General features: G+C 38.5%; 3 protein-coding genes across 3 annotated transcripts; 2 read left to right on the forward strand and 1 right to left on the reverse strand.

Annotated features, from left to right (window-relative positions):
• Window positions 1-925: 925 nt before the first annotated feature.
• On the forward strand, window positions 926-3,519 carry LOC110376532 (deoxynucleoside kinase). The gene is made up of 5 exons (XM_049843888.2): window positions 926-1,413; window positions 1,644-1,813; window positions 2,173-2,309; window positions 2,507-2,601; window positions 2,761-3,519. Exons 1-5 carry the CDS (start codon window positions 1,270-1,272, stop codon window positions 2,905-2,907), a joined length of 693 nt encoding a protein of 230 aa, XP_049699845.2. The 5' UTR covers window positions 926-1,269; the 3' UTR covers window positions 2,908-3,519.
• Window positions 3,520-3,584: 65 nt separating this feature from the next.
• On the reverse strand, window positions 3,585-6,009 carry LOC110376533 (NADH-ubiquinone oxidoreductase subunit 8). The gene is made up of 5 exons (XM_021335032.3): window positions 5,852-6,009; window positions 5,372-5,601; window positions 4,830-4,970; window positions 4,267-4,365; window positions 3,585-3,962 (listed from the first exon to the last, which is right to left on the reverse strand). The coding sequence occupies exons 1-5, from the start codon at window positions 5,886-5,888 to the stop codon at window positions 3,801-3,803; spliced, it is 669 nt and encodes a 222-aa protein (XP_021190707.1). The 5' UTR covers window positions 5,889-6,009; the 3' UTR covers window positions 3,585-3,800.
• Window positions 6,010-6,197: 188 nt separating this feature from the next.
• On the forward strand, window positions 6,198-22,443 carry LOC110376531 (pyridoxal-dependent decarboxylase domain-containing protein 1). Its single transcript, XM_064042495.1, has 15 exons — window positions 6,198-6,397; window positions 6,479-6,852; window positions 10,893-10,999; window positions 11,917-12,048; window positions 13,086-13,300; window positions 13,698-13,769; window positions 13,889-13,948; window positions 14,266-14,457; window positions 14,651-14,695; window positions 14,953-15,081; window positions 15,542-15,767; window positions 16,053-16,203; window positions 16,659-16,780; window positions 17,158-17,347; window positions 18,937-22,443. The coding sequence occupies exons 1-15, from the start codon at window positions 6,326-6,328 to the stop codon at window positions 19,010-19,012; spliced, it is 2,163 nt and encodes a 720-aa protein (XP_063898565.1). The 5' UTR covers window positions 6,198-6,325; the 3' UTR covers window positions 19,013-22,443.
• The last annotated feature ends 45 nt before the right edge of the window (window positions 22,444-22,488 follow it).

Raw genomic sequence — 22,488 nt, forward strand, 5'->3', positions numbered from 1 at the left:
ACTCACAAAAAAAAAATTACCCATAGGCGCTCAATTACGTAATCCCTACATATCTTCACAAGTGACGGATCGAGGTGCAGCGTCGAATTGAGATTGCAAGTCTAGTGTACTATGAGATTCAGTCGAAAGCCGTTATGGCGGCGTATCACGAGCCGCGAACGCGATCCAGTTTTTAATTAACTGTCAATCTTTATATTTCGTGATGATTGCATGTCAGGATCACGGGTTTCGAGATAAAAAATAAAAAATACAGCATCAACTATCTCTTTGATATGCTTTTTCTGATGAGTACATAATTAAAATTTTGATTAAATGTTTGTCTGAATAAAGTGCAGTTAATTTCGGAGGTTATACATTTTTGATTTATTAAAAATGAGCTTATTATTTTATATAGTCTCCCTTACTGTATTCTCCCTTTTGTACCCCCGTATGTAGGAAGTCTATTATGGACTTACTTAGGTACTCCCATATAGACCTATCTGCACTCTTATGTGCTACCTTATTTACTCCCACTCCGACTATGTACTCCCACTATGTATAAATAAAGTTATTTAATTTAATTTAATGTGTTCAAATTGCTTAAATATTTGTGATTGCTCCAATCATGGATTTTTGTTATTTGTCCACTTTTATTGACCTATGAGTCCCTTTGAGTCCCCAATATATAACAAAAGGAAAACCACGTTCGCTGCGCTCGCGATTTCATGTGGATAATATTATTTGTGTTTACTCCTTTAAATGTCTGGTAAATAAAAAATAAATTCACGCTCAGCCTTGTCTATTTGACCTTTTATTAAATTTCTATGTTAATCAATTTCAATCCTAAATCTAATAAAATCGATATTAAAAGACTGAAGACTGTAGCTCACAAAAAAAATGCTTTTGACAGTGACATTTAATTGACATAGACATTGACTGTACAGCTGTATTCCAAAAATTGTGGCGCCAAATTTTCGCTCGTAAGAGTCGTAAGCGTTTCTAAAATGAATATTTTGCTGTTGTGATTGTTATAGAGCATAAATAAAATCTGTGTCAGCGCCTAATAACAGTAGCTGTAATGTTAAGTTGCTAAAACGTGAAAAATTATGAGCATATGCAATAACTAGGCTTACATATTACTCAGGTATCGAAAAATATTTCATACCGTGTGAACGTGGAGACGTAAAGGCTAGTTTCTTAGGTTTGAAAAGAGTTTAAATCGATAAAAGTAACAGTTTGCCATAAGTTACTTACATAATAGTGTAATAAAGTGTCCTTTAGCCTTCGAAAATGACGACTACAAAGGTTATTTCGACTGCTGCCCGCACGGTAAACAAGCGCCCTTTTAGGGTGTCTATTGAAGGCAATATCGGCTCTGGAAAGTCTACGTGCATCAAGTTCTTTGACAAGTATCCCAACGTTGAGAAACATGGGGTAAGTCTGCTTAAAATATAACCCTGCTCCTAAATAACCTCTTTCTGTAGATATTCTTTTCTATCCCAAAACATCAACACCTCTCTCATTGACGCGTCATGTCAATTACCTTAGCTTTAGCCAAAGAATTTGCACAAAATATCTTAATACTCCTCTCACTTTTAAAGAGGCGCTTCTGTTTTAATAGGTGTCATACATATCTCGATATTTAAAATGTACATTCATTTCAGGAGCCCCTACATGAATGGCGCAACGTCTGTGGTCACAACCTGCTTGGTCTACTGTACAGTGATATGAACAAGTGGACCTTCCCCTTCCAACACTACGTACATCTAAGCCGGCTGAAGATTCAGACCAGCCCTCCTTGCAATTCCGATATCACTGTTAAGATGTTTGAAAGGTACATTATTATGTGGTTAAGTTACAATAACCCTTGCATATTATAAATTATATTATCTTTAGCATACATAAATGCAAGTTTGGAATTCTAAGCCACCCCTGACCAATTTTTTCCATTTCAATTTGTGATGTCCTGAAAGAAAATTGTCTGATGTAGTTAAGACTCTGTTAGATACCAACAATTTTGAATGGCTCTTCTTAGTTCTTACAGGAAATAAATAAGAAGTGTTATTGTCAAATTAACTTTTGAAAATGCAGATATTTAAAGTATTTGATAATACTCAATTACAATTACGAAATAAAAAAGAAGTGTACTTTTAACTTGCAATTATTAATAATTTCAAACTACCCACATTTCAGATCAGTACAGAACAGCAGGCACTGTTTTGTGGAGAATGCAAAGAAGCAGAACTTCCTGGAAGATCCTGAGTACCAGACATTGATATCTTGGTTTGACTACTCTGAAAAATGCTTAGACATTGGTTTGGACCTTATAGGTAAGCGCAAAATTTTAGTATTTTGTTGTAAATTTTATTACACTCCCAAAAGCTTGCTATTAATTTAAACTAGGTATTAATAATTTTTTATCATCCTCCTACCTTGATCCTTATTTTATCTGGGAAAAACTAAGCATGTCTCAAGATTTTTGCTAAAGAAAACAAGTGCTTATTATACTTCTTTATTTATGTTACAGTTTATCTAAAAACAACTCCTGAGATAGTCTGGGAAAGGATGATGAAGAGAGGCAGGTCTGAGGAGTCTGAAGTGCCTTTAGAATATTTAAAACAGGTAAGTTTTAATTTAAAAAACAATTGTTACTCTCATTGTACCTTTTCTGTGCTATAAGGTACTAGTCTTAGTTTTTTACAAATCAATACTGAAGAATTCAAATTATACACTGCCATCATAATATTGCTTTTCATTTATATTGTTTGTGTATGTTTTCAGGTCCACGAATCATATGAAAACTGGTTGAGTTCACCAAACGTAGGCTGTGAGGTGCTGACGATTGACGCTGACCGAGGACTTGAATGCGTTCGAGAGGATCTCGAAAGATATTCCTATAAAATACTTGGTGGAAACCACACCAATTAGTTTATATTACTGCAGCTAATGTTGATACAGTTAACTTTATGCGGGTATAGAGTATTATGAATTTATAGATTAGATAGATATTTTTGTATAATCATGTATGGCCTTGCTTTAAATATGCCTGCACTGAAACAGCAAGGCTTGAAACTTTCACATGTAAATTTTAGTCAGCTTTATTGAACAAAGCTTTTATGATGATATCTTTATGACATGTTATTGCGATTCAATTTCAATATAAATGAGAGCTTATTGAATTTTTATCACACTCATGCTAGAATTCAGATCATTTTATGCTTGAAATATTGCCAAAGATAAGTGTAATATTTGTCCTAATAGAAAAGTTGACTACATAGTATAGTGTTGACTATGTAACTGACTATGATTTGACTTCAATCTGGAATTGATATACTGAAAAAATAATTTACCTAAGGTTGAAATTGATAACCTTATATTTAACTGATCATTTTGTTTTAATAAAAGCAGGCTTTTAAAATAAGTCTACATATTGAATTTGGTGTTCAATGTTTTTCTTATTTAAGTAGCAAATGACTGATAGAATTAGTTTTAATTGGTTTTATTATTATTTTAAATCCAAGTCTCGATATATTCCTGATCGAATGACTAGTATTGATAAGTTTATTTTACTCGATCAATTATTTTATTTTTCCGAATAAAACCACTTTGATTAACTGAGATGACATTTTATTTATCACAAAATCAATATAATTTAATATTCCTAGTTCCAAGGCCTATTTTGTGCACCAAGTCACTTGTTTTCTTTCTCCATATGCTGTTACCGTTATAACAAAAGTTGTTTGTGAACTACATTGCTAGTCTTCGGTTTCAAAATAGGTCTTAGAAGTGCTATTTACACTAACGGAAAGAGTATAACATGTTCAACGGTAGAGATGATCAGCTCTGATGTTGGTAGCGATCTCACTCTCCCACTTGTCTCCGTTTGAGAGGAGTTTCTCCTTGTTGTAAAGCAGTTCCTCGTGGGTCTCCGTTGAGAACTCGAAGTTGGGACCTTCTACGATTGCGTCGACGGGGCACGCCTCCTGTAAGGACAAATTGGACAACAAATGAATATAAGCCACAATTTTCAGTAACTTTTTGTCAATAAAGTTTTTATAAAGTAAAAAAGCATTCCTACATGAAGCAAAAATACAGAAGAGCTTTCAGCTATTGTCACTAAATGCGCACGAAATTATATTACCACGCGTAAATAAACACGAAAAATTCGCGCTCTACTCTCTGTATGAACTTTGTGGGATGTGTAGAATTTTGACGTATCTTTACGCCTTGAAGTAATTGATCAATGCATTTCTATTAGTAATTCTCATACATTGTGTATTTTTTTACCTGACAGAAACCGCAGTAGATGCACTTGGTCATGTCAATATCGTAGCGGGTGGTTCGTCGGGAGCCGTCCTTACGCTCTTCAGCCTCAATTGTAATGGCCTGGAATAAAAGGAAATGTAACATTTAATCTAGTGATCGAGTTTCTTACACAAGTGAGGTGTTTGGACTCTTAACAAGTATTTACTAGGAATTTTAAATTATCTTTTGGTCTGGACTAGGCTTTACAGTAATGTCCTTATTTCTTGATTCAAAAGGAAATTTCGAACTGGTTATCCTACACTACAGCTAGGACAGGCTACCAGTAGTTTGTCTTCTTCATACTTCATACCATTAAATAGCAAATTACCAGAAATGACACCATGACACTACATTAAATACATTCTTTAGTAGCTTACTACTTTTCAATATAACTTCTTGTTGAATGAGCTGCAGGTTTAATCACTTAACAAGTGTAAGTTTTCTCAGATCCACTTGATAGCCTTTTATGTGTACTGTTTTCTACTTCTGAGACATTACAAATTTAAGATAATATTTGTATACTTTATTAAACAAGTGAATTTTACCTGAGCAGGGCAGATAGCCTCACAGAGCTTGCAAGCAATGCACCTCTCCTCTCCGGAGGGGTAACGACGGAGGGCGTGCTCTCCTCTGAACCGGGGGGATAGAGGCCCCTTCTCAAACGGGTAGTTGATTGTTGCTGGTTCCTGAAATGTTTCGAATAGTGTGTATTAGATTTGGTTTTGTATATTGAGTTTCCCTATTTTGTGTAGTCATCATCCACCTGCCTTTATCTTAGATATATTTTTGTTGTATTGTGGAGTTGGTAAATGTATTAAATTATTTACAAGTAATTTATATTTATCTTCATCTTTATTTGACTGGGTTTGCTTTGAAGAAAGGGCACTTGATTTGTTGCTGCTACTGGGTACTGATATAATTAAGATTATTTTTCTTGTTGTGAGTATGTTTACAGCAATTTTTTAGTGACATTGTTCAAATGAGCAATGTTTGTCAAACTAAGCTTTCAGCAGAAAGATCTGTATTCTTTCCCAATAATTGAATTACACTGGAACATCGTGACTACTTAAGATGGCTTCATTTGTACCTTGAAAATATGAGCCAGGGTGACAGCAAATCCTCTCGCCAGTTCAGTCCAGAATAATGTCTGAGCAGCTCTGTTGGACATTTCCTTCATGCTCATGTTGGGATCCTCGGCGTTCACGTACTTGTACCCCGGCAGGTTGGGCGGGTACACCATCTCCGTCTTACCCCCGTCCGAGGGCGTGCTGTACTGGGCATGCCTTAAAACCAAGCTACTGGCCCCAGTTGCTCGAACTACAAACGAAAATAAATCTTATTGATATTGACAAAAACGGACGTTTTGGCATGCCATGTTACTGTCGTCATGAGCATTAGGGATGATATACGAATAATGGTATTGCGTTTAATTTAAAATTATTTATATTTGGCTCTAGTTTGGTAAATAAGTAGTATAGGTTATAAACAACAATTGCGTAACAGATTAAATGCATATTTCCTACAAAAATCGATGATAGAAATGATGGGATAGGGGAAGCATCTTTACCTCGAGAGGACACCGAAAATAATTTAGCTAACGACATTTCTAATCACTAATTTAATCGCTTTTCGTTTCGCTATTGATTACGTTTTGCGAAATAAATTACGATGAAACAGAGAGACGTCAATGTCAAACTAATAATCACTGTCAATGTCAAATATGACCACAGATGATAATCTATACTGAGTTTCAGTATGCCAGTAACAGTAACTTATTTGACGAAATTCACTCACCAAAATATTTTTTTTTTGTTTACCTTTTGAATTCAGAAACACTCCATAGTATGAAAATTATGTTAGTGGATCTGAAATTTTAAATATCATAAATATATTATTTGCATCCTAAGCTTAGAAAATGTATTTTTGTTTGTGATTGTGAATGTACACTCGCCACCCACGTCAAAACATTGGATGGAATTGAAGTGACGTTTACACATTTTTATGTCGGTGCTGTAAATTTGCGAAAAAATCGCCACGCAGCATGGGAGATGCATCGGTTTCTGACGCGGAGTCCAATAAGCCTAGCCCTGGAGGCGAGGGTCCGCCCGAACAGGTAAAATGTCTACTTTCCTGGCTCTGAGTTGTTAATTTTCTGGGTATGTCATTAACGATCTTAACTTTGACGCTTATGCAGGACCGGCGTCCTTTCGGTGATTTGGAGTTCCAAGTTTCTGAGGTAGTAGGCCGTCTGGAGGCGGGAGTCAACGCTCAGGATGTCCAGGAAGAGGAGAAAAGACCGGAGCCGCGAAAGATCAGCGCTGGTTTCTTTGAACCGGAGGAAACGTCAATGGATGCTATTTTGAAGGTTTTGGAAGACTTGGTGTTGAAGACTGACCCTAGTTGTGAGAGTGTGGAGCCGCCGCTGTTGCCGACGGACGCTGTGACGCGGGCTGCTATACTGTCGCATAGTATATCGGCTTTGTTTGGAAGGTTGGAGAGGAGTCACGCCGCAAGACTTGGCGCTCACATTGCTAGTGAGACTACAAGATGGATGGCGCATATGTTTAGGTAAGTCATTTCCATTTTATACTCCTTTGATTGACAATAAAGTCATAATTTTGCTCTATGAGAAATGCCAGAGAAATTAAAGATCTAATTGAATGGATCTGACCAAATATCGGTGTTGTGAATGCCTGTTGATTGAGTAATATGTTGTGTATTTGACACACATTGTGTTAACAGAGTTCTTTGTTATTAATTGGTGGATATGACACATGCTGGCTTAATTGATAATGATGATGAAACTCGAGTACTTATTCAAGTATTTACAGATTATTCATATATATAGTGAACTATTATAGTCCCATTAGCCCAAAGGTTGAGTACTTCAGAATGGATTCTATGTACGAATGATCAGATTTAAGCTAGTGTTATTTACTACTTATTTATTTTATGTTTCTGTAAATACGCCCAATACCCAATTCTGGGTTAAGCTCGCCATTGTACATAAACTGTCTGTATTATTTTTATATATTTGTTGTTAAGTGTGCAATAAAGTATAAATAAATAAATAAATATGCTTTATACCAAATGAAAACTTTATCCCTTTCAAACTGAATAGCATTTTTTAGTTGTTTTTATAAATTGTTGTATGTGTAGAAGGATCTTAAAATTGCATGCAAAAACGTATATCTATGCAATCCTGCATAACAACAAAAAATAATTCTGTTTACCAATAGGTATAATTTAATAAAATAGAATCTAATCTCACAAAAGGAAACAGTTACAAAACTCATTTCCTGATACTTGTCCTAAAACATACAAACATTGTCTATGCCTTATCATGATCTATCTACACATCTTTCCAATTAGAGCTGAGATCTAACACTGGTACACATAGTGAATGATAAGTGATAATAATCTTTATGGTGCTCTTATCAGCTGCCTTGAGAACTAATTGAAAGTGGATAAGCATAATGGATGAAGTTTTGAGGAAATTGGTCAGTTATATGTGTATACATGTTGAAACAAAATAAGTTTATTCAAAACAGGCTGTTTTCCTGCAGTTTCACCTGTGTGCCGGGATAAAATATAGCCCATGTTACTTGCAGATAATGTAGCTTTCTAATCTTGAAAGAATTTTTAAAATCTGTCAAGTTTTAGTTTATCCATTACAAAGAACATTTTCCTCTCTATAATATAAGTATAGAAGACTAGCTATTTACAATCTGTTTCATCCGGTTTGTTCCCAAACCCTGACAAAATATAGCCTATGTTATTACCTGAGTAAAACGTTAGTAGTTTGTTCTAGGAGAAGACTATTCCGGAGAATAGTCTTTTTAGATATTTCTTAGGCAACAACTCAAGGGTAACGAATTTAACATATATTAACATTAGTGCATTAGCAATACAATTGGTCTACTTTCAATGAAGTACTAATGACTGTTAATCATTTTCAGTTTACATGGTGCTTGCCTGACCCATGCACTGTCAAATTGAAAATCGGTCGCCTGATTTCTTTACAAAGTTGAAAGTAAAGCTAAAGCTTCTAAGTTAAAAAAGCGAATAATTTTAGAGCTTCTAGAAGCTTATGATTTTAATTCCAAATTGCTCTTTTTTATTTTTATCACATTTGAATGCATTAAAATAAATGCTATATTGGTTTATCAAAGTACACACATTTTCCATAATTAATCATTTGTCATTATTCTCACACAGATTAAATAATTTTAATGGTGATTTTACAGTGTTTTTGCGCAAAGCGATAAGGATTCGTTTCGGTTGTCGGTAGTATTATTAAACCTACTATATTTTTAGTATATGGGTCAACATTTATCGCGTCTACATAAAATACTACGATAGGATTTATTACTATTTAAATCTCGTTTCGCATATTGGCAGAGGTAGGGAAATATTTCAATGACCAATTTGATATGCGTAGGTCAGTGCCTTGATCACCACATTAAATGGTTGTCATCTATCCCGATTGTCGTCACAAATTCATACCAATTAAAATACTAGTAAACATAAATTCAAGATCGTCAATTTAAATAGAAATTCTACTCTACATAGACAGAGAACTACGTACAGGCAGACAAAACTGTCAGCACAGTTCAAATAAACCCGTCTAGAGAATTGGGTCCCGCAATAATTTTCGTTGAACTGTAGATTTTCGGCTATAGAGTTTACTTATCTGAGTTTCACTTTGTAACAAATTATGGTCATAAGGATAAAGGACAATCTAACTAAAAATAGCGGGAAATTATTCCACCGGCATATGGCTAAAACCGATATCATATATTTCGCATAATTGGAGAAAAGTTTGGAAAACCTTACATCTATTATTTTGCCATTTCTGTAGCTGATTTAGTTCTAATAGGGTGGTCAATTAGGCGCGAAGTTCACCACATATTGCGTGTTCAGTTGTTCAGGCAATTCATGCATAAGTTATGAAGGCTGACTAATGACCGGCCTTAGAAGCTGTCGTTAGGATGTCCGTGAATGCAGGTGACCTACAATTAAAAGCTTTGAAATGGCATCAGGCTAGAAGGGCGACTACGGCCTAGACACCACCAAAACAGAGCAGAGATGTTTTGAAAAAAAAAACAATAGAATGTTGTTATTAAAACATACTGTCATCACCTACAGAAGTATCAAATATAAAAATATCATCATCATCTCAGCCATAGGACGTCCACTGCTGAACATAGGCCCCCCCCTTTGATCTCCACAGATACCTGTTGGAAGCGACCTGCATCCAGCGTCTTCCGGCGACCTTTACAAGGTCGTCTGTCCACCTCGTTGGTGGACGTCCTACGCTGCGCTTGCTATAAAAATATAAATAATAGCAAATCGAAAACCAGTTGAATTACATAAAATAAAATCAAGCTTTTCAGAATATTATATGTGCTTATCTTTCAGTTAAGTATATTAAAGAAAGGCATAGGTATACGAAAGTACATTGCACTATTTCACATTGACGCGGATAGACTTTACATAATAAACAATGCAGGCTGGTATATCCACAATGTCATTGAAACATGAAATTGTAGCACAAACAACTATGTACTACAACATGGTTCTATGAAAATTTGCATAGCAATACATTGGTATATTATGTTGCTGATAAAACTATTATTTCAATTGTATGAGTGGCCTTTTGTATTGCAATATTATGAGTTTACAATGATGTTGTCGTGTTCATGGCTTAGCTCTGAACAGTTGATAGAGGACACGTTTTACCATGGGATTTTGTACAGCCGGCTCTATCTATTTTAAAGTGATATGCCAACGGTGGCACTGTGCACACACAGTGTACTACCCAAATGTTTCTTCTGGTCTCCTTACTCTTGCAATACTGCAATCTCTTCAAGCGAACAATATTTTGGTAGAATCTTGCCATTAATGTTCCATCAACTAGGTTCAATCGCGCACATCTTTAAGCTTTCTGCGTTGTCGATAATTTTGTTGATTTAAGTGACTTTAACTTCAACTTTCGAATTAAGTAAATACCCCGATAAAAACGCAATAACTCAGTGGTTAACCCTTAAGCTGGTATAATCGAGTTCATTTTCAACCCAGACTAGCAGAGCTTTGAATAAATAAACTTCTGAATTATGTATAATGAAGTCTCAGACTTGGGAACTCGTCACTATTCATAAAGACTGGCTCCACAAAGTTGCCCATATTGCATGCTAACTTGGATAGCCTGGTGCATTCAAATAGCTTTCTTAATATTACGACGGTCGGACGAACTCACTCAGCAAAATCATTGAACAAATTACCTGGAACTAACAGAGCTCCGAGTGTAACTACAGAAAGAAAAATCATTGAATGATAATTATCTGTAAACAAATAACACTTTAGTAACTTACCGAGTTCAGAGAACATCTACACCCAATACTATAGTTAGATAAAGGGTTTGGATGAGCCCAACTACGTCATTCCTTGTTATGTTTGGTCAAACTCAAACTCAAAATATTTATTTGCATGTTAAGGTTGTACAGATCTTAGATATAGGTTTAGGTTCAGCTTAACGGCCTTTTGCAGGCGTTGCAAAAATGTGAGGGCTCAGATAAGGTTCACTTACCTAATATTTTTTTTTACAGGCTAGCTGACTACAATGCATATTACCATCAGGAGCAACTAGAAGGTCTCGTCAGAGTCACACGAATGCTGCTGCACCACAGATATCCAAGATACTTGGAAGATGGAGGTTAGTTCCACACAGTTTTTACTTCACGATGCCATAAAAGTCAACAGTTCTTATTTCAAATGGGATTTTATACTTACTTATTGCACGGTTCCAAAAAGTGAATCCCATTGAAAAGAACCGGCAAGAAACTCCATTTACACTCTTCTATAGGGGTCCCAGACATTAAAACCAAGAGTGATACCAAGAATACCCTGTTATACGTATCATTAACAAAGAGCTAGAAGTTTATTAATAAGTAATGAACAAACGTTCATTCAACTCTAGTTTAATGCTACAATACATTTGACTGATTTGATTTGCCAATTGTCTTAATTGATACAAACAGATATACAAGGACCCAATCTTAAAATGATTCGATTGAAAAACGCGGGAACATACATGACGAAGATATTATTCCACAAAATAATAAGTCTATGGATTTGATTTATGAGGACAGCAGACAGCATGTTAGATTGCGCGTGCCCATATTTATTTGTTCTTTGGCGTGTGCGTAGCTCACATGTGTTTGGAATGAATTACAATATTCCTGGAATGTATACTTTATCTCTAGTGTAACAAAATAAGCTTTCCGGTGACGTATTTCCATAGTTCTAAAGTGTACCACGTGTTTGGAGTTTGAGAGTAATCTATGCCGCCCTAGTCGTGGTTACAACTTTGCATTTGTTTTCGAAACATTAGCCAACTTTGCAAAGACTTTGGAACTTCTTAGATGCATGATTCGAGCTATGAAATTGCATTGGCGTAAAGCTCATCTCTTTATTCTTTATTCCATATACTTCATAGATTCCTTAACATTACGATGATCTAAGAATTACCGTCGGACTATTTTTTATTTATTTAAGTAACTTCAGAAAGCGGCACAGAGGGACCTTTTCAAGCTGAAGTATGCAAGTATGACAGAATTAATTTTGTTTCAGCAATCGCGTTCACAAACCGTCTACCATGCATATACAGCTGTGTGGCCAGTCCGTTAGGCGTGGTGCAACATCTCTGCAGACAGCTGGGTCTACCTCTAGCATGCGTCAGACCAGTGCCTGTACATCCTTCAGGTAATTATAAAGTTTTCGTAAGATAGCTTGTCCGAAATTGGTAACTGTTGAGTTCAAAGCGGTTAAAATGTATAAAAAAGATACCTTCATCACAAAAAGCCAACATTCAAAAGATAGAATAACTTAGAAGAAACATCTTTAAGAATCGCAGGAAAACCAGCTTTCTTCCAAAAAAGCCGCATACAAAACAAACAGATATACATACACATAGCGGTCAAATATTTAAACCCTTCTTTTTGGTCGTGTGAGGCATCGAACCACTAATTATTATATAACTTCGGAGAGGCAAAATTTTTTATACGAGTATTACAAATTGTACAAAAGAACACTCTCTCTCCGTCTGTTTAGCATTAGCAAACAAATGACTTCTGATGATTCCTATGCATATTCATTTGTTTTACATAAAGTCTGTTTCTCTTGAAATTATACGCTGCAGAACATCAATTCGTGATCATAACTGTTTAACTCTCGGATATGTGGTGTAGAGTACGTGAATTTTGTTTGTAAACAACTGATACATTGAAGACCAGCGCATGCATTGTGTGACGTCACGCGATGACGTTATGAAGCCAATTATTTTGGTATCTGAATCGAAGCAGCCGATTGCGTCAATGAATCGCTTACTTTAATGTACGCAGATTTTTGGTAGTTGATTGCTTGAATCTTTAGACAGGTACTCATATATAGGATTTTTCAAGTTTCTGAAATGATTTCAGAGAGTGATTATAGTAGACATACGTACCTATTGGTTTTAGTAAGGCCTGTTGGCACAATGATTTATCACAGCTTGTTTGGAATTCGCGTGAACATTAACCGTATCGAAAGGGCGGTTAATGCATCAAGTTATCAATTCTTTCTCGCGAAATTTTCACCACAATGCTACATCAAACTAACTGCTCTCTGCCCTTCTTAAGATGCAGTAAAAGAGGTCAAAAATGGTGTAAGACATGTTTGTCAAACACAAAAGTGTTAGTGGTCCAGAGCAATAAAAATCTTGTTAATAATATCCAAATGAATTTTGTCATTCCTTACCACAGGTCGAGGCATGGACATAGAAGCACTAGAAAAGCTTTACGATGAAGATATAGCAGCAAACAGGACGCCCCTCTTAGTGTTGGGGGAAGTGGGGGCTCCCCCCCTCGGTTGGGGGACTCCCCTAGCGTTGTTGGGGCAGATGTGCTCCCAGAGGAACTTGCATTTACACGTTAGGGGACATGCGCTTGCGCTGCCGGGTGCTACGGGAAGGGATGAGGTATGTAAATGTAGTGTTATAGTTTTTACTAGCTTTCGCCCGCGGTTTCACCCGCGTCCCTTAGCCGGATGGGGACAAAAACTATCCTAAAACCTTCTCCCGGGTCTAAGTTACCTCCTACTACCTTAATTTTCAGCCAAATCGGTCAAGCCGTTTTCATGTTATATCGTGACAACGGAAAGCGGGTTTCATTTTTATATATATAGATGTATGGTTCAATTGATTGGTTAATTTTATCTGCCACTTTGAAATTTTTGAAAACTAAATTCGTTTTGTTTAAAACTCCTATTATGACTACACCACTTGACCTTTTATTTTTTCAAATTCAATATATATATTTAAAGTGAATTTACGTGAGGATACGAACTGTATATTATAATTTGACGCTTTCTTTCAGTCATTCAGCATACCAGATTCAGTGACGCTCACACCGGGACCATGGTTTGGCGTACCTGGACTTCCTACTGTTGTATCCTTTTATAACATAAAACTTAATTTCTAGATATTATTTAAAAATAATTGACTTTAATTTAAAAATTGCAATAAAGTGTAAATGGATGTTAGATATTTTCCTTATAATTATGACAGACATTCTACAGAATACCTGAACCAATCACAGTCAACGACCAATCGAAAGCAGTGAGCGCTGTAAGTATACCTTATTGCCAACAAAAGTACTTGCTTGAACATTTTTGTTTTAAGCTTGACAAAAATGAAAATTCCAATTCGAACTCGTATTTTATAATAAATGCTTGTTTGTTTTTGTATAGCAAATCTTTAAGGGAAAACTCGATGGGACAGTTTAAGCTAGGAAAAAACCTTTTCAACGATTAAACAGAAGAATAATTCTCATACTGAATTAAAAACATGTTACTTATGGAACCCAGATGCATTTTACGAAAAATACCTGTAGCCATACCAAAAGCAATAATTTTAATGTTTTCAAACCCTTTCTAAAATCATAGGTGGGTAGCAGAGAAGGTGCCTTAGCAGCTCTAGCAGGTCTAACAGGCGGTGGTGCCAGATTACCAGCCCTACCGTTATGGACGTGTGTCCGTGCGGCCGGCGCCCGCGCGCTGCAGGCTCGACTGACGGCCGCATTCAGGTCCGCTAGGGCACTGCATGCTGTGGTCGCTAGCGCTGGACTGAGACTGCTGGTAAGTGGATATATGAGGTGACAGTTTGACTATTCAGGGTAACAGTTTTGACTATTGACAGTTTTAACTATACAGGGTGTTAGGTACGTGTTTCTTTTGCACACTGGATGTATAAAGTTATTGTGTAACGAAATTGAGATTTTAAAAGTGCACAAAAAAACACACTGAATATTTAAATTTCTTTTATTTTTAGAGTGAACGACCAGGCGGCGACGAGCCACCAAACGTAGGAATAGTGGTAAGACAAAATTCTTCCTTTTTTTGTAATTAAAGATGTCGACAAATAACTTTGCCGCTTCGAAGTTACTAGTAACTTCATAAAACTTAAAATCTGCAAATTAAACATGCATGCGCAACTTCAAAAAGATAAAGTTATCTGACAAAAACTATGCAATCCCTTTACAATTATAAATATTTTCCTTTTTATATATTTTTTTAAATTATTTATTAATCGCTTATGTAATCTGTATTTAAAACTATTTATTTATCTATCAGGAAGCAGTGAGCCACGCGTCGGCATGCGTAGCGTTTCAGTTCGCGCCCCCCGGCACTGAGAAACCTCCGCCGTATTATGATAAACTCAACTCTTGGCTCGGACAAGTATTGCAGAGAGAGGCTGAAATGGTAAGAAATATGTATATTTATTTACTTGCTTTAAAAAAAAATATGATGTGTGTAAAACTTTTGATTTCAACTTATTTGCTAAATAAATATTATTTATCCGTATATAAGGGTTATGTTTATGTTTTGCGAGTATCTTAAGAATTAAATAATGTACTGCTTTTTTGGCCTAAAATTGCACTAAGGGTGATCGATTGGTCTAATAAAACCCTTACAAAGTGTGAAAATTTTCGTACGCCATGGGTATTTTGTCTAATCCGTAAAAGTCTTATCAAAACGTAATTATTGCGGCGAAATTACTCTCATGTCATGCTATATTATGCGATAATGGTCATTTCGTTAATGTATGGCGAATTTTATGTAGAGTTTTGATGTCCATAATATGATAAGAATATGATTAACAAAGAATGATTCCTTATCCTGCAAGACACAGCCGAAAAACCTTTTCTTATTTCTTCGCTAGATAAGCATAGAAGTATGCGAGACTGAAGCTCAAGGCGTGGTCCTGCGCTACTGCCCGCTAGAGGGCGCGGGCGGCGCGGGCGGCGACGGCGCCGTGGCGTCGTGGGCCGCGCTGTTAGACGCACAGCTGCATGTGCTGCATGCTACCGTGGCGTTGAGGGAACCTTTCCAAGCTAGGGTCGCTGTACATTCCAGCTTGGCTCTCGTACATGTGCCGGGATGGGCAGGTACGTAGATACAAACACATACACAGTTACATATACAAACACAATACATAGGAACAAACACATTAAGAGCTACACACAGCATCAACCACCAGCTCCCGCCAATTCAATCTGCCGCCCTTGGTGTCAAAGAAAATTCTGAATTTACGGGTCAAGTCAAATGTTTCTGAATATGAAAAGTGCGAGGTATAAAATGACTTCAGACCGACAAAGTTATTTGGTGAGAACTAACTTCTTCACACACACACACACAAACAAACAATTACTCACTCACATTGTTGTCACCAGGTCTGGGCGGAGTTCGATACATCCCCCCCGGCTGGGAGGGGGCGTCCACAGATGAGCTGAACTCTCTGAACAGACAGCTGGTGGAGACGCTCAGAGCTACTGACGGCGCCTTCTCTTGCGGGGATGGGGAAGACGGGATGGCTTGCGTCAGGTACGATTTTTCACACTATTATAGTTATCGGCACGGATATTGAGCTCTCGGCGGAATAGTGGGGATCGCTTTGCGCACTGTACACATAAGGCAATAAACCAACAAATCGCTTCTGCGCAGGTGAAGGTCAGGGCTCAATATCCGTGCCGATAACTATATTTGATGTTTGGTCTACTTTAACCTAAAAATTCGACAGTAACACAGAATCTGTAAAATAGATTATGTACCAGAATATCATGTAGGCAAAATTTTACTGGGGTGCAGGACGTAATTCCGTACGTTTCAGGCTGATCAGGTGAAAACAGTGCCATAAAATATTTCTTTCTTACCATAAAACTAATTCTTACACTTTTGAACATTGTATCGGATTCATATCGGATCCACCAAAATGACTAGAGTCAACTGACCAACAACATTTATTTTTCAATAAAATAATACAAACCATTTATTTCCAGGTTCGGTATGGTGACGGAAGATACAGATGTGGACGAACTGCTGGACCTGGTAATATCGGCCGGCAAGGAGGTCGAGGAGAGCAGCCGAGCGCTCACCAACATGACTGAGGTCTTGAAGAAGGGTGAGTCAATACTGTTTGAAGCTGGATATAACGTTACACAATACAATACTTCATTCTTAATACTTAGTCGTTCAAATGCATGGTGGAACACCCTGCCGTTGTTAAGTTTATATTAAGTACCGAGGAGTTTAATATTCTAGACAAAGTATTTTACTTATGATATTTTATTGGAAATTATGAAATAATCGTACCAACGTTACTTACTTATCATGATAATCTGGCCCGCTCATTCGGTAGAGATTTCCTGTTTTTACTCCGTGTAATTTGGGCTGCGGCCAAGAGGCGAGTTTTTCCCTTAGCCCTTGGAAGAAGGGAGATCATAAAATCATGTTTGTTTTGGTGAATATGATTTTACTCACAATGGTTTTTGATTGTAGGCATCGAAGAAGCCCAAGCGGACATCGAGCGCGAGAACGCGGAGCGGCTGTGGCAGGAGGGACTGCTGCGTCGCGTGCCAGTAGTGGGGCGAGTCGTGCAGTGGTGGGCCCCCGCCGCCCCCCCGCCGCCCCCCGGCCGCCGCCTGCTGCTCGCGCACGGCGCGCTGCAGACCACGGCCGACGTGTACAGGTAGCTCTGTGTGCTGTACCCCCCCCGCGCCCCCCCGCCGCCCCCCGGCCGCCGCCTGCTGCTCGCGCACGGCGCGCTGCAGACCACGGCCGACGTGTACAGGTAGCTCTGTGTGCTGTACCCCCCCCGCGCCCCCCCGCCGCCCCCCGGCCGCCGCCTGCTGCTCGCGCACGGCGCGCTGCAGACCACGGCCGACGTGTACAGGTAGCTCTGTGTGCTGTACCCCCGCGCCCCGCCGCCCCCGGCCGCCGCCTGCTGCTCGCGCACGGCGCGCTGCAGACCACGGCCGACGTGTACAGGTAGCTCTGTGCTGTACCCCCGCGCCCCCCGCCGCCCCCGGCCGCCGCCTGCTGCTCGCGCACTGCAGACCACGGCCGACGTGTACAGGTAGCTCTGTGTGCTGTACCCCCGCGCCCCGCCGCCCCCGGCCGCCGCCTGCTGCTCGCGCACGGCGCGCTGCAGACCACGGCCGACGTGTACAGGTAGCTCTGTGTGCTGTACCCCCGCGCCCCGCCGCCCCCGGCCGCCGCTGCTGCTCGCGCACGGCGCGCTGCAGACCACGGCCGACGTGTACAGGTAGCTCTGTGTGCTGTACCCCCGCGCCCCTGCCGCCCCCGGCCGCCGCCTGCTGCTCGCGCACGGCGCGCTGCAGACCACGGCCGACGTGTACAGGTAGCTCTGTGTGCTGTACCCCCGCGCCCCCGCCGCCCCCGGCCGCCGCCTGCTGCTCGCGCACGGCGCGCTGCAGACCACGGCCGACGTACAGGTAGCTCTGTGTGCTGTACCCCTGCGCCCCCCCGCCGCCCCCCGGCCGCCGCCTGCTGCTCGCGCACGGCGCGCTGCAGACCACGGCCGACGTGTACAGGTAGCTCTGTGTGCTGTACCCCCGCGCCCCCGCCGCCCCCGGCCGCCGCCTGCTGCTCGCGCACGGCGCGCTGCAGACCACGGCCGACGTGTACAGGTAGCTCTGTGTGCTGTACCCCCGCGCCCCCGCCGCCCCCGGCCGCCGCCTGCTGCTCGCGCACGGCGCTGCAGACCACGGCCGACGTGTACAGGTAGCTCTGTGTGCTGTACCCCCGCGCCCCCGCCGCCCCCGGCCGCCGCCTGCTGCTCGCGCACGGCGCGCTGCAGACCACGGCCGACGTGTACAGGTAGCTCTGTGTGCTGTACCCCCGCGCCCCCGCCGCCCCCGGCCGCCGCCTGCTGCTCGCGCACGGCGCGCTGCAGACCACGGCCGACGTGTACAGGTAGCTCTGTGTGCTGTTGCTTTTGCTATGTTAGGGTCGGCTTCCAGTCTAACCGGATGCAGCTGTGAACCAGTGCTGTGCTGTGTACCTACCTTGTAAAAGGAGCGACTGCCCTATCTGACCTCAACCCAGTTACTCCCGCAAACCAATACCCCTTGATTAGACTGGTGTCAGAGGATATTCAGTGACAGCCGCTACGTACAGTTTAACGTGCCATCCGAAACAGTCATTGGTGTCCAAGATATACTTTGAGTATAGGTACATACAAATGTTATGTTGACACACACTACGTTTCGAAGATAGATCAACAAATATATTAACCAATCACATTTCTTGTCACAGGAACGTCCAAAACAAAAACAACACAGAGCCCGCGCGAGCGCACTCGCCAACAAGACAAACGCCCGACGCACAATAGCGGTCCCAGTAAGTTTTGTAATGTATACGCTACGCCAATATTGGCCCAACATGTCGACTGTATGCCGGCTATATGACCACGTACGTATGCCGAAAGTTTGGTTCAACTGTCGACCAATGTCCAATGTTTGCACCAAGGTTGCTCGACGTAACTCTGCAATGATAAACTACAACTGCAATCTAACACTAACTCAGCAGTCAGTTAAACTGATGTCATACCAAAGATTGCTTAATATTTAAAAGAACTTAGGAAATTAATTAAAATCTTTTATTTATATTGACTAATTGTATTGTAAATCGCTACAGATCTCAAAATTACACAAAAGTATTTCGTAGTTTTTTTTGACGCGTTGCAGAGTTAAGTTCAGCCAGTATTAAAACTATTGATCGGCTAAAGCCAAAACGTGTTCAGTCATTCAAATTCAAAATTACGGCATGAAAATATTAATTTAAAATTCGAACTTATTAATATGTAGACTAGATTTAATGAAGTAGCAGTAATATAAGGGCAGTTACACGCATGTATAAAGCCTTAGTAATATTGATCTGTAACTTAAAAAGTTTTTATTTAATAGGTTGGGGCGTATTAACTGATATAAAAGTATCGATATATCGACTTTAAAGAAGAGAATGAAATACAGCCCAATCTATTGAAGTATTAGTGTTATGTTAGTCACCGATTTATTTCCAGGATTAAAATAAAATACCTTGCCTTATAGTGAAGGCTTAATTTATGATCTTGAGCCAGAAAATAAAAATGACCACTAAAGCTGCGATGAGTTTAATATGGTATAACAAGTTCCATGCCAAATATTTGTCTAAATTCACTACAAAATCCAACATTCTAACCAACATAAGGCAATTTTTATTTTCTGACGAAGCTCCAACCCGCTGTAATAAAATTGTAGCTTTTCTATGAATAGAGTTAATAAAGTAATGTACTTTATGGAAAGTATGACGACGGTCCATTAGTTGAACATAGGCTAAAATTAATGGCAATATTAGTATGGTACAGAGGAAATTAAATTATACTTAAAATAAGTCTTTGAAGTTGCTCTAAGGTGCGGTTTGACTAAGGTGTAACAATGCATTTACGTACGAGTAATTAACGGATGCTAGATATGTGAGTCTCGTTTAGCTATACGTACGCCGAGGCTCTACGTACTAAGTCAATCGATCACTATTTAATTAGAAAATTACCCCACAGGTGCTCGGAGAAAAAATAATGAAACGGGAACTTGAGTAAAAAGTAAAAAAGTTTTGAATATTAAGAGTCTGTTTTGTGTACTCTAAATGACACGCACTTAGAAGGTTGTCATCGAATTCGCACAAGTGATGTCAGAGTCGATATTTTTTTATCGACAAACCTGATCTATCGATAAACAATTATTTTACATTGAGCACTATATTGTACGAGGGACTAATATCGCAATATTTTAAAATCGAAGGTAAAATCTTATCGTTCTATTTTTATGCACTGAATTGTTCAACCAAAAAGTTCCAAACTGTTCACTCACCCGTACTAGTTTACAAAACCATAATCAAAGATATAAAAAAACATGATAGTCTATGGTGCGAGTCAATTTCAAAGCAGCTTCTATATGAAAGATAATATAATTTCCACATCATCGGTATTTCATATAAATAAGTTATGCCTTCGAAAGTAATTATAATTAAATAATATTTTAATATCACAATAGGTGTTTAAGAACTAGTAAAGTGTAAAATTTATTTTATTTTATGAAGATAATACACCAGTTGAACGGAATCGCGTCAAAATGATGACAATTTTGTTTAAAGCAATGTTGCCATGTTTTTACGTATGGCAACCCCATTTCTATTTTAAAAATATTTTAGTAAGTGGTATTTTTAAGCCAATATTATACCAGTTATTATTTATGTTCCTTAAATAACATTTTAAGTGGCCGCAAGTTTAAAAATACTGCAGTTAATACGGAATAATCGAACGTCTGACATAATTATGTTTAAATGTATGCGAGAATGTGATTGATGTGATATAATTAAAGATAAACATTCATTTAATTTTAGTTGTCGATTTAAATATATACATTTAATTTGTATTATGATAATTATACTTACTTAACATGTAGAAAGTAACCCAGTAATAAAATATAAATAATATTATTCCACACAACGCACATAAGTTATATTGCCATATTAAATATAGTAAGGATTAAAGCTTCATATTATGTTGTCAAAAATATCCAGGGAGCATTCTTGACAAACTGTCAAGTCCGCCGTTCAATCACAAGTCAGGAATCAAGACACCGAATAAAAAAAACGACTAAAATAAATTCATTTTAGAAAACTAGTAACTTAATTCTGTATCGTTTCACCATTTTTTTTTATTTTGTTCACAAAATGATAAAAATGAGAATACTAATTCAGCGAACGGACTTTTCAAGCATGTAAAGCCACATTATTAAACTCAAAAGATATCCTTATTTAGGTACAATTTATTTATTCTATTACGCATTTTCATTTGAAATATTAACTTGTAGGCATCTTAATAGGCGATGACTGATTTGTTTTGATAAATCAACAATATACCATTGAATGGTTAGAATGTATAAAAAGCTGGTCCTATAATTTGGCCCAACATTGTCATATCGGGAATGTATTGGCCCCAACTCTCTACGCCAAGGTTCGCTGTAGGCCAATTGTGTTGGTTATTTCAGTCCTGTGAACCAACACTTGCAATCTGTACGCTTGGGTGCATATATTGGCCACCAACATATGGACTAGTGTGCATTGTAAATGCATGTATCTCCTGCATACGCCAAGTTATCATTCCAATCAGTTTGTGAACTGATGTATAAGTTTTATTTATTTACTTATTATTGCAATTTGATCTTATATTTTCAATTATTTTAATCTGGTTGTTAACTGAAGTTTAATGCAAGTGTGAATAAAGTGAATAAAGGTATTATAACTCGGTAAAACGACGTTGTTGAATCGTTTAAGACTCGCGAAATGAAAAGGATTCACTCACTCGCATAAAACATCAGCACAGTTCATACAAAAATAATACGTATTACGGTGATAATAATGATTATTTTGGTACAAATATTATGTTATTATGTATATTATTTACTTAGTTTTAATGTGTAAGTATCTTCCAAAGTTAATTGTTTTTATTGGGACACTTAAATACAAATTGAGAATCATCAGCTATGATGTTGAATCTAGATAGAACATCCTCTTCGTTTTGTGCTGTTTCTATCTTTTGACCAACATATGTATGAAGATACAAAGTAGTTATTGCTTTTAATTTATGTATTCTGAGATGTCCAAATAAAATCAATAAAAGATACATTAAGCTATTATTAAGATGTGAAGTTATGATTCAATTATCCTGTAAAATTAATTAAATAAGTTATTGAGTGATAAAAAATAAAATTATACATTGTTCTCGCTGTGTTTTTGTTAAAATCCAACTCCGGACCGCTAATTGTT

Source organism: Helicoverpa armigera, chromosome 2 (genome assembly GCF_030705265.1).
Source record: "Helicoverpa armigera isolate CAAS_96S chromosome 2, ASM3070526v1, whole genome shotgun sequence".
Lineage (NCBI taxonomy): Eukaryota > Metazoa > Arthropoda > Insecta > Lepidoptera > Noctuidae > Helicoverpa > Helicoverpa armigera.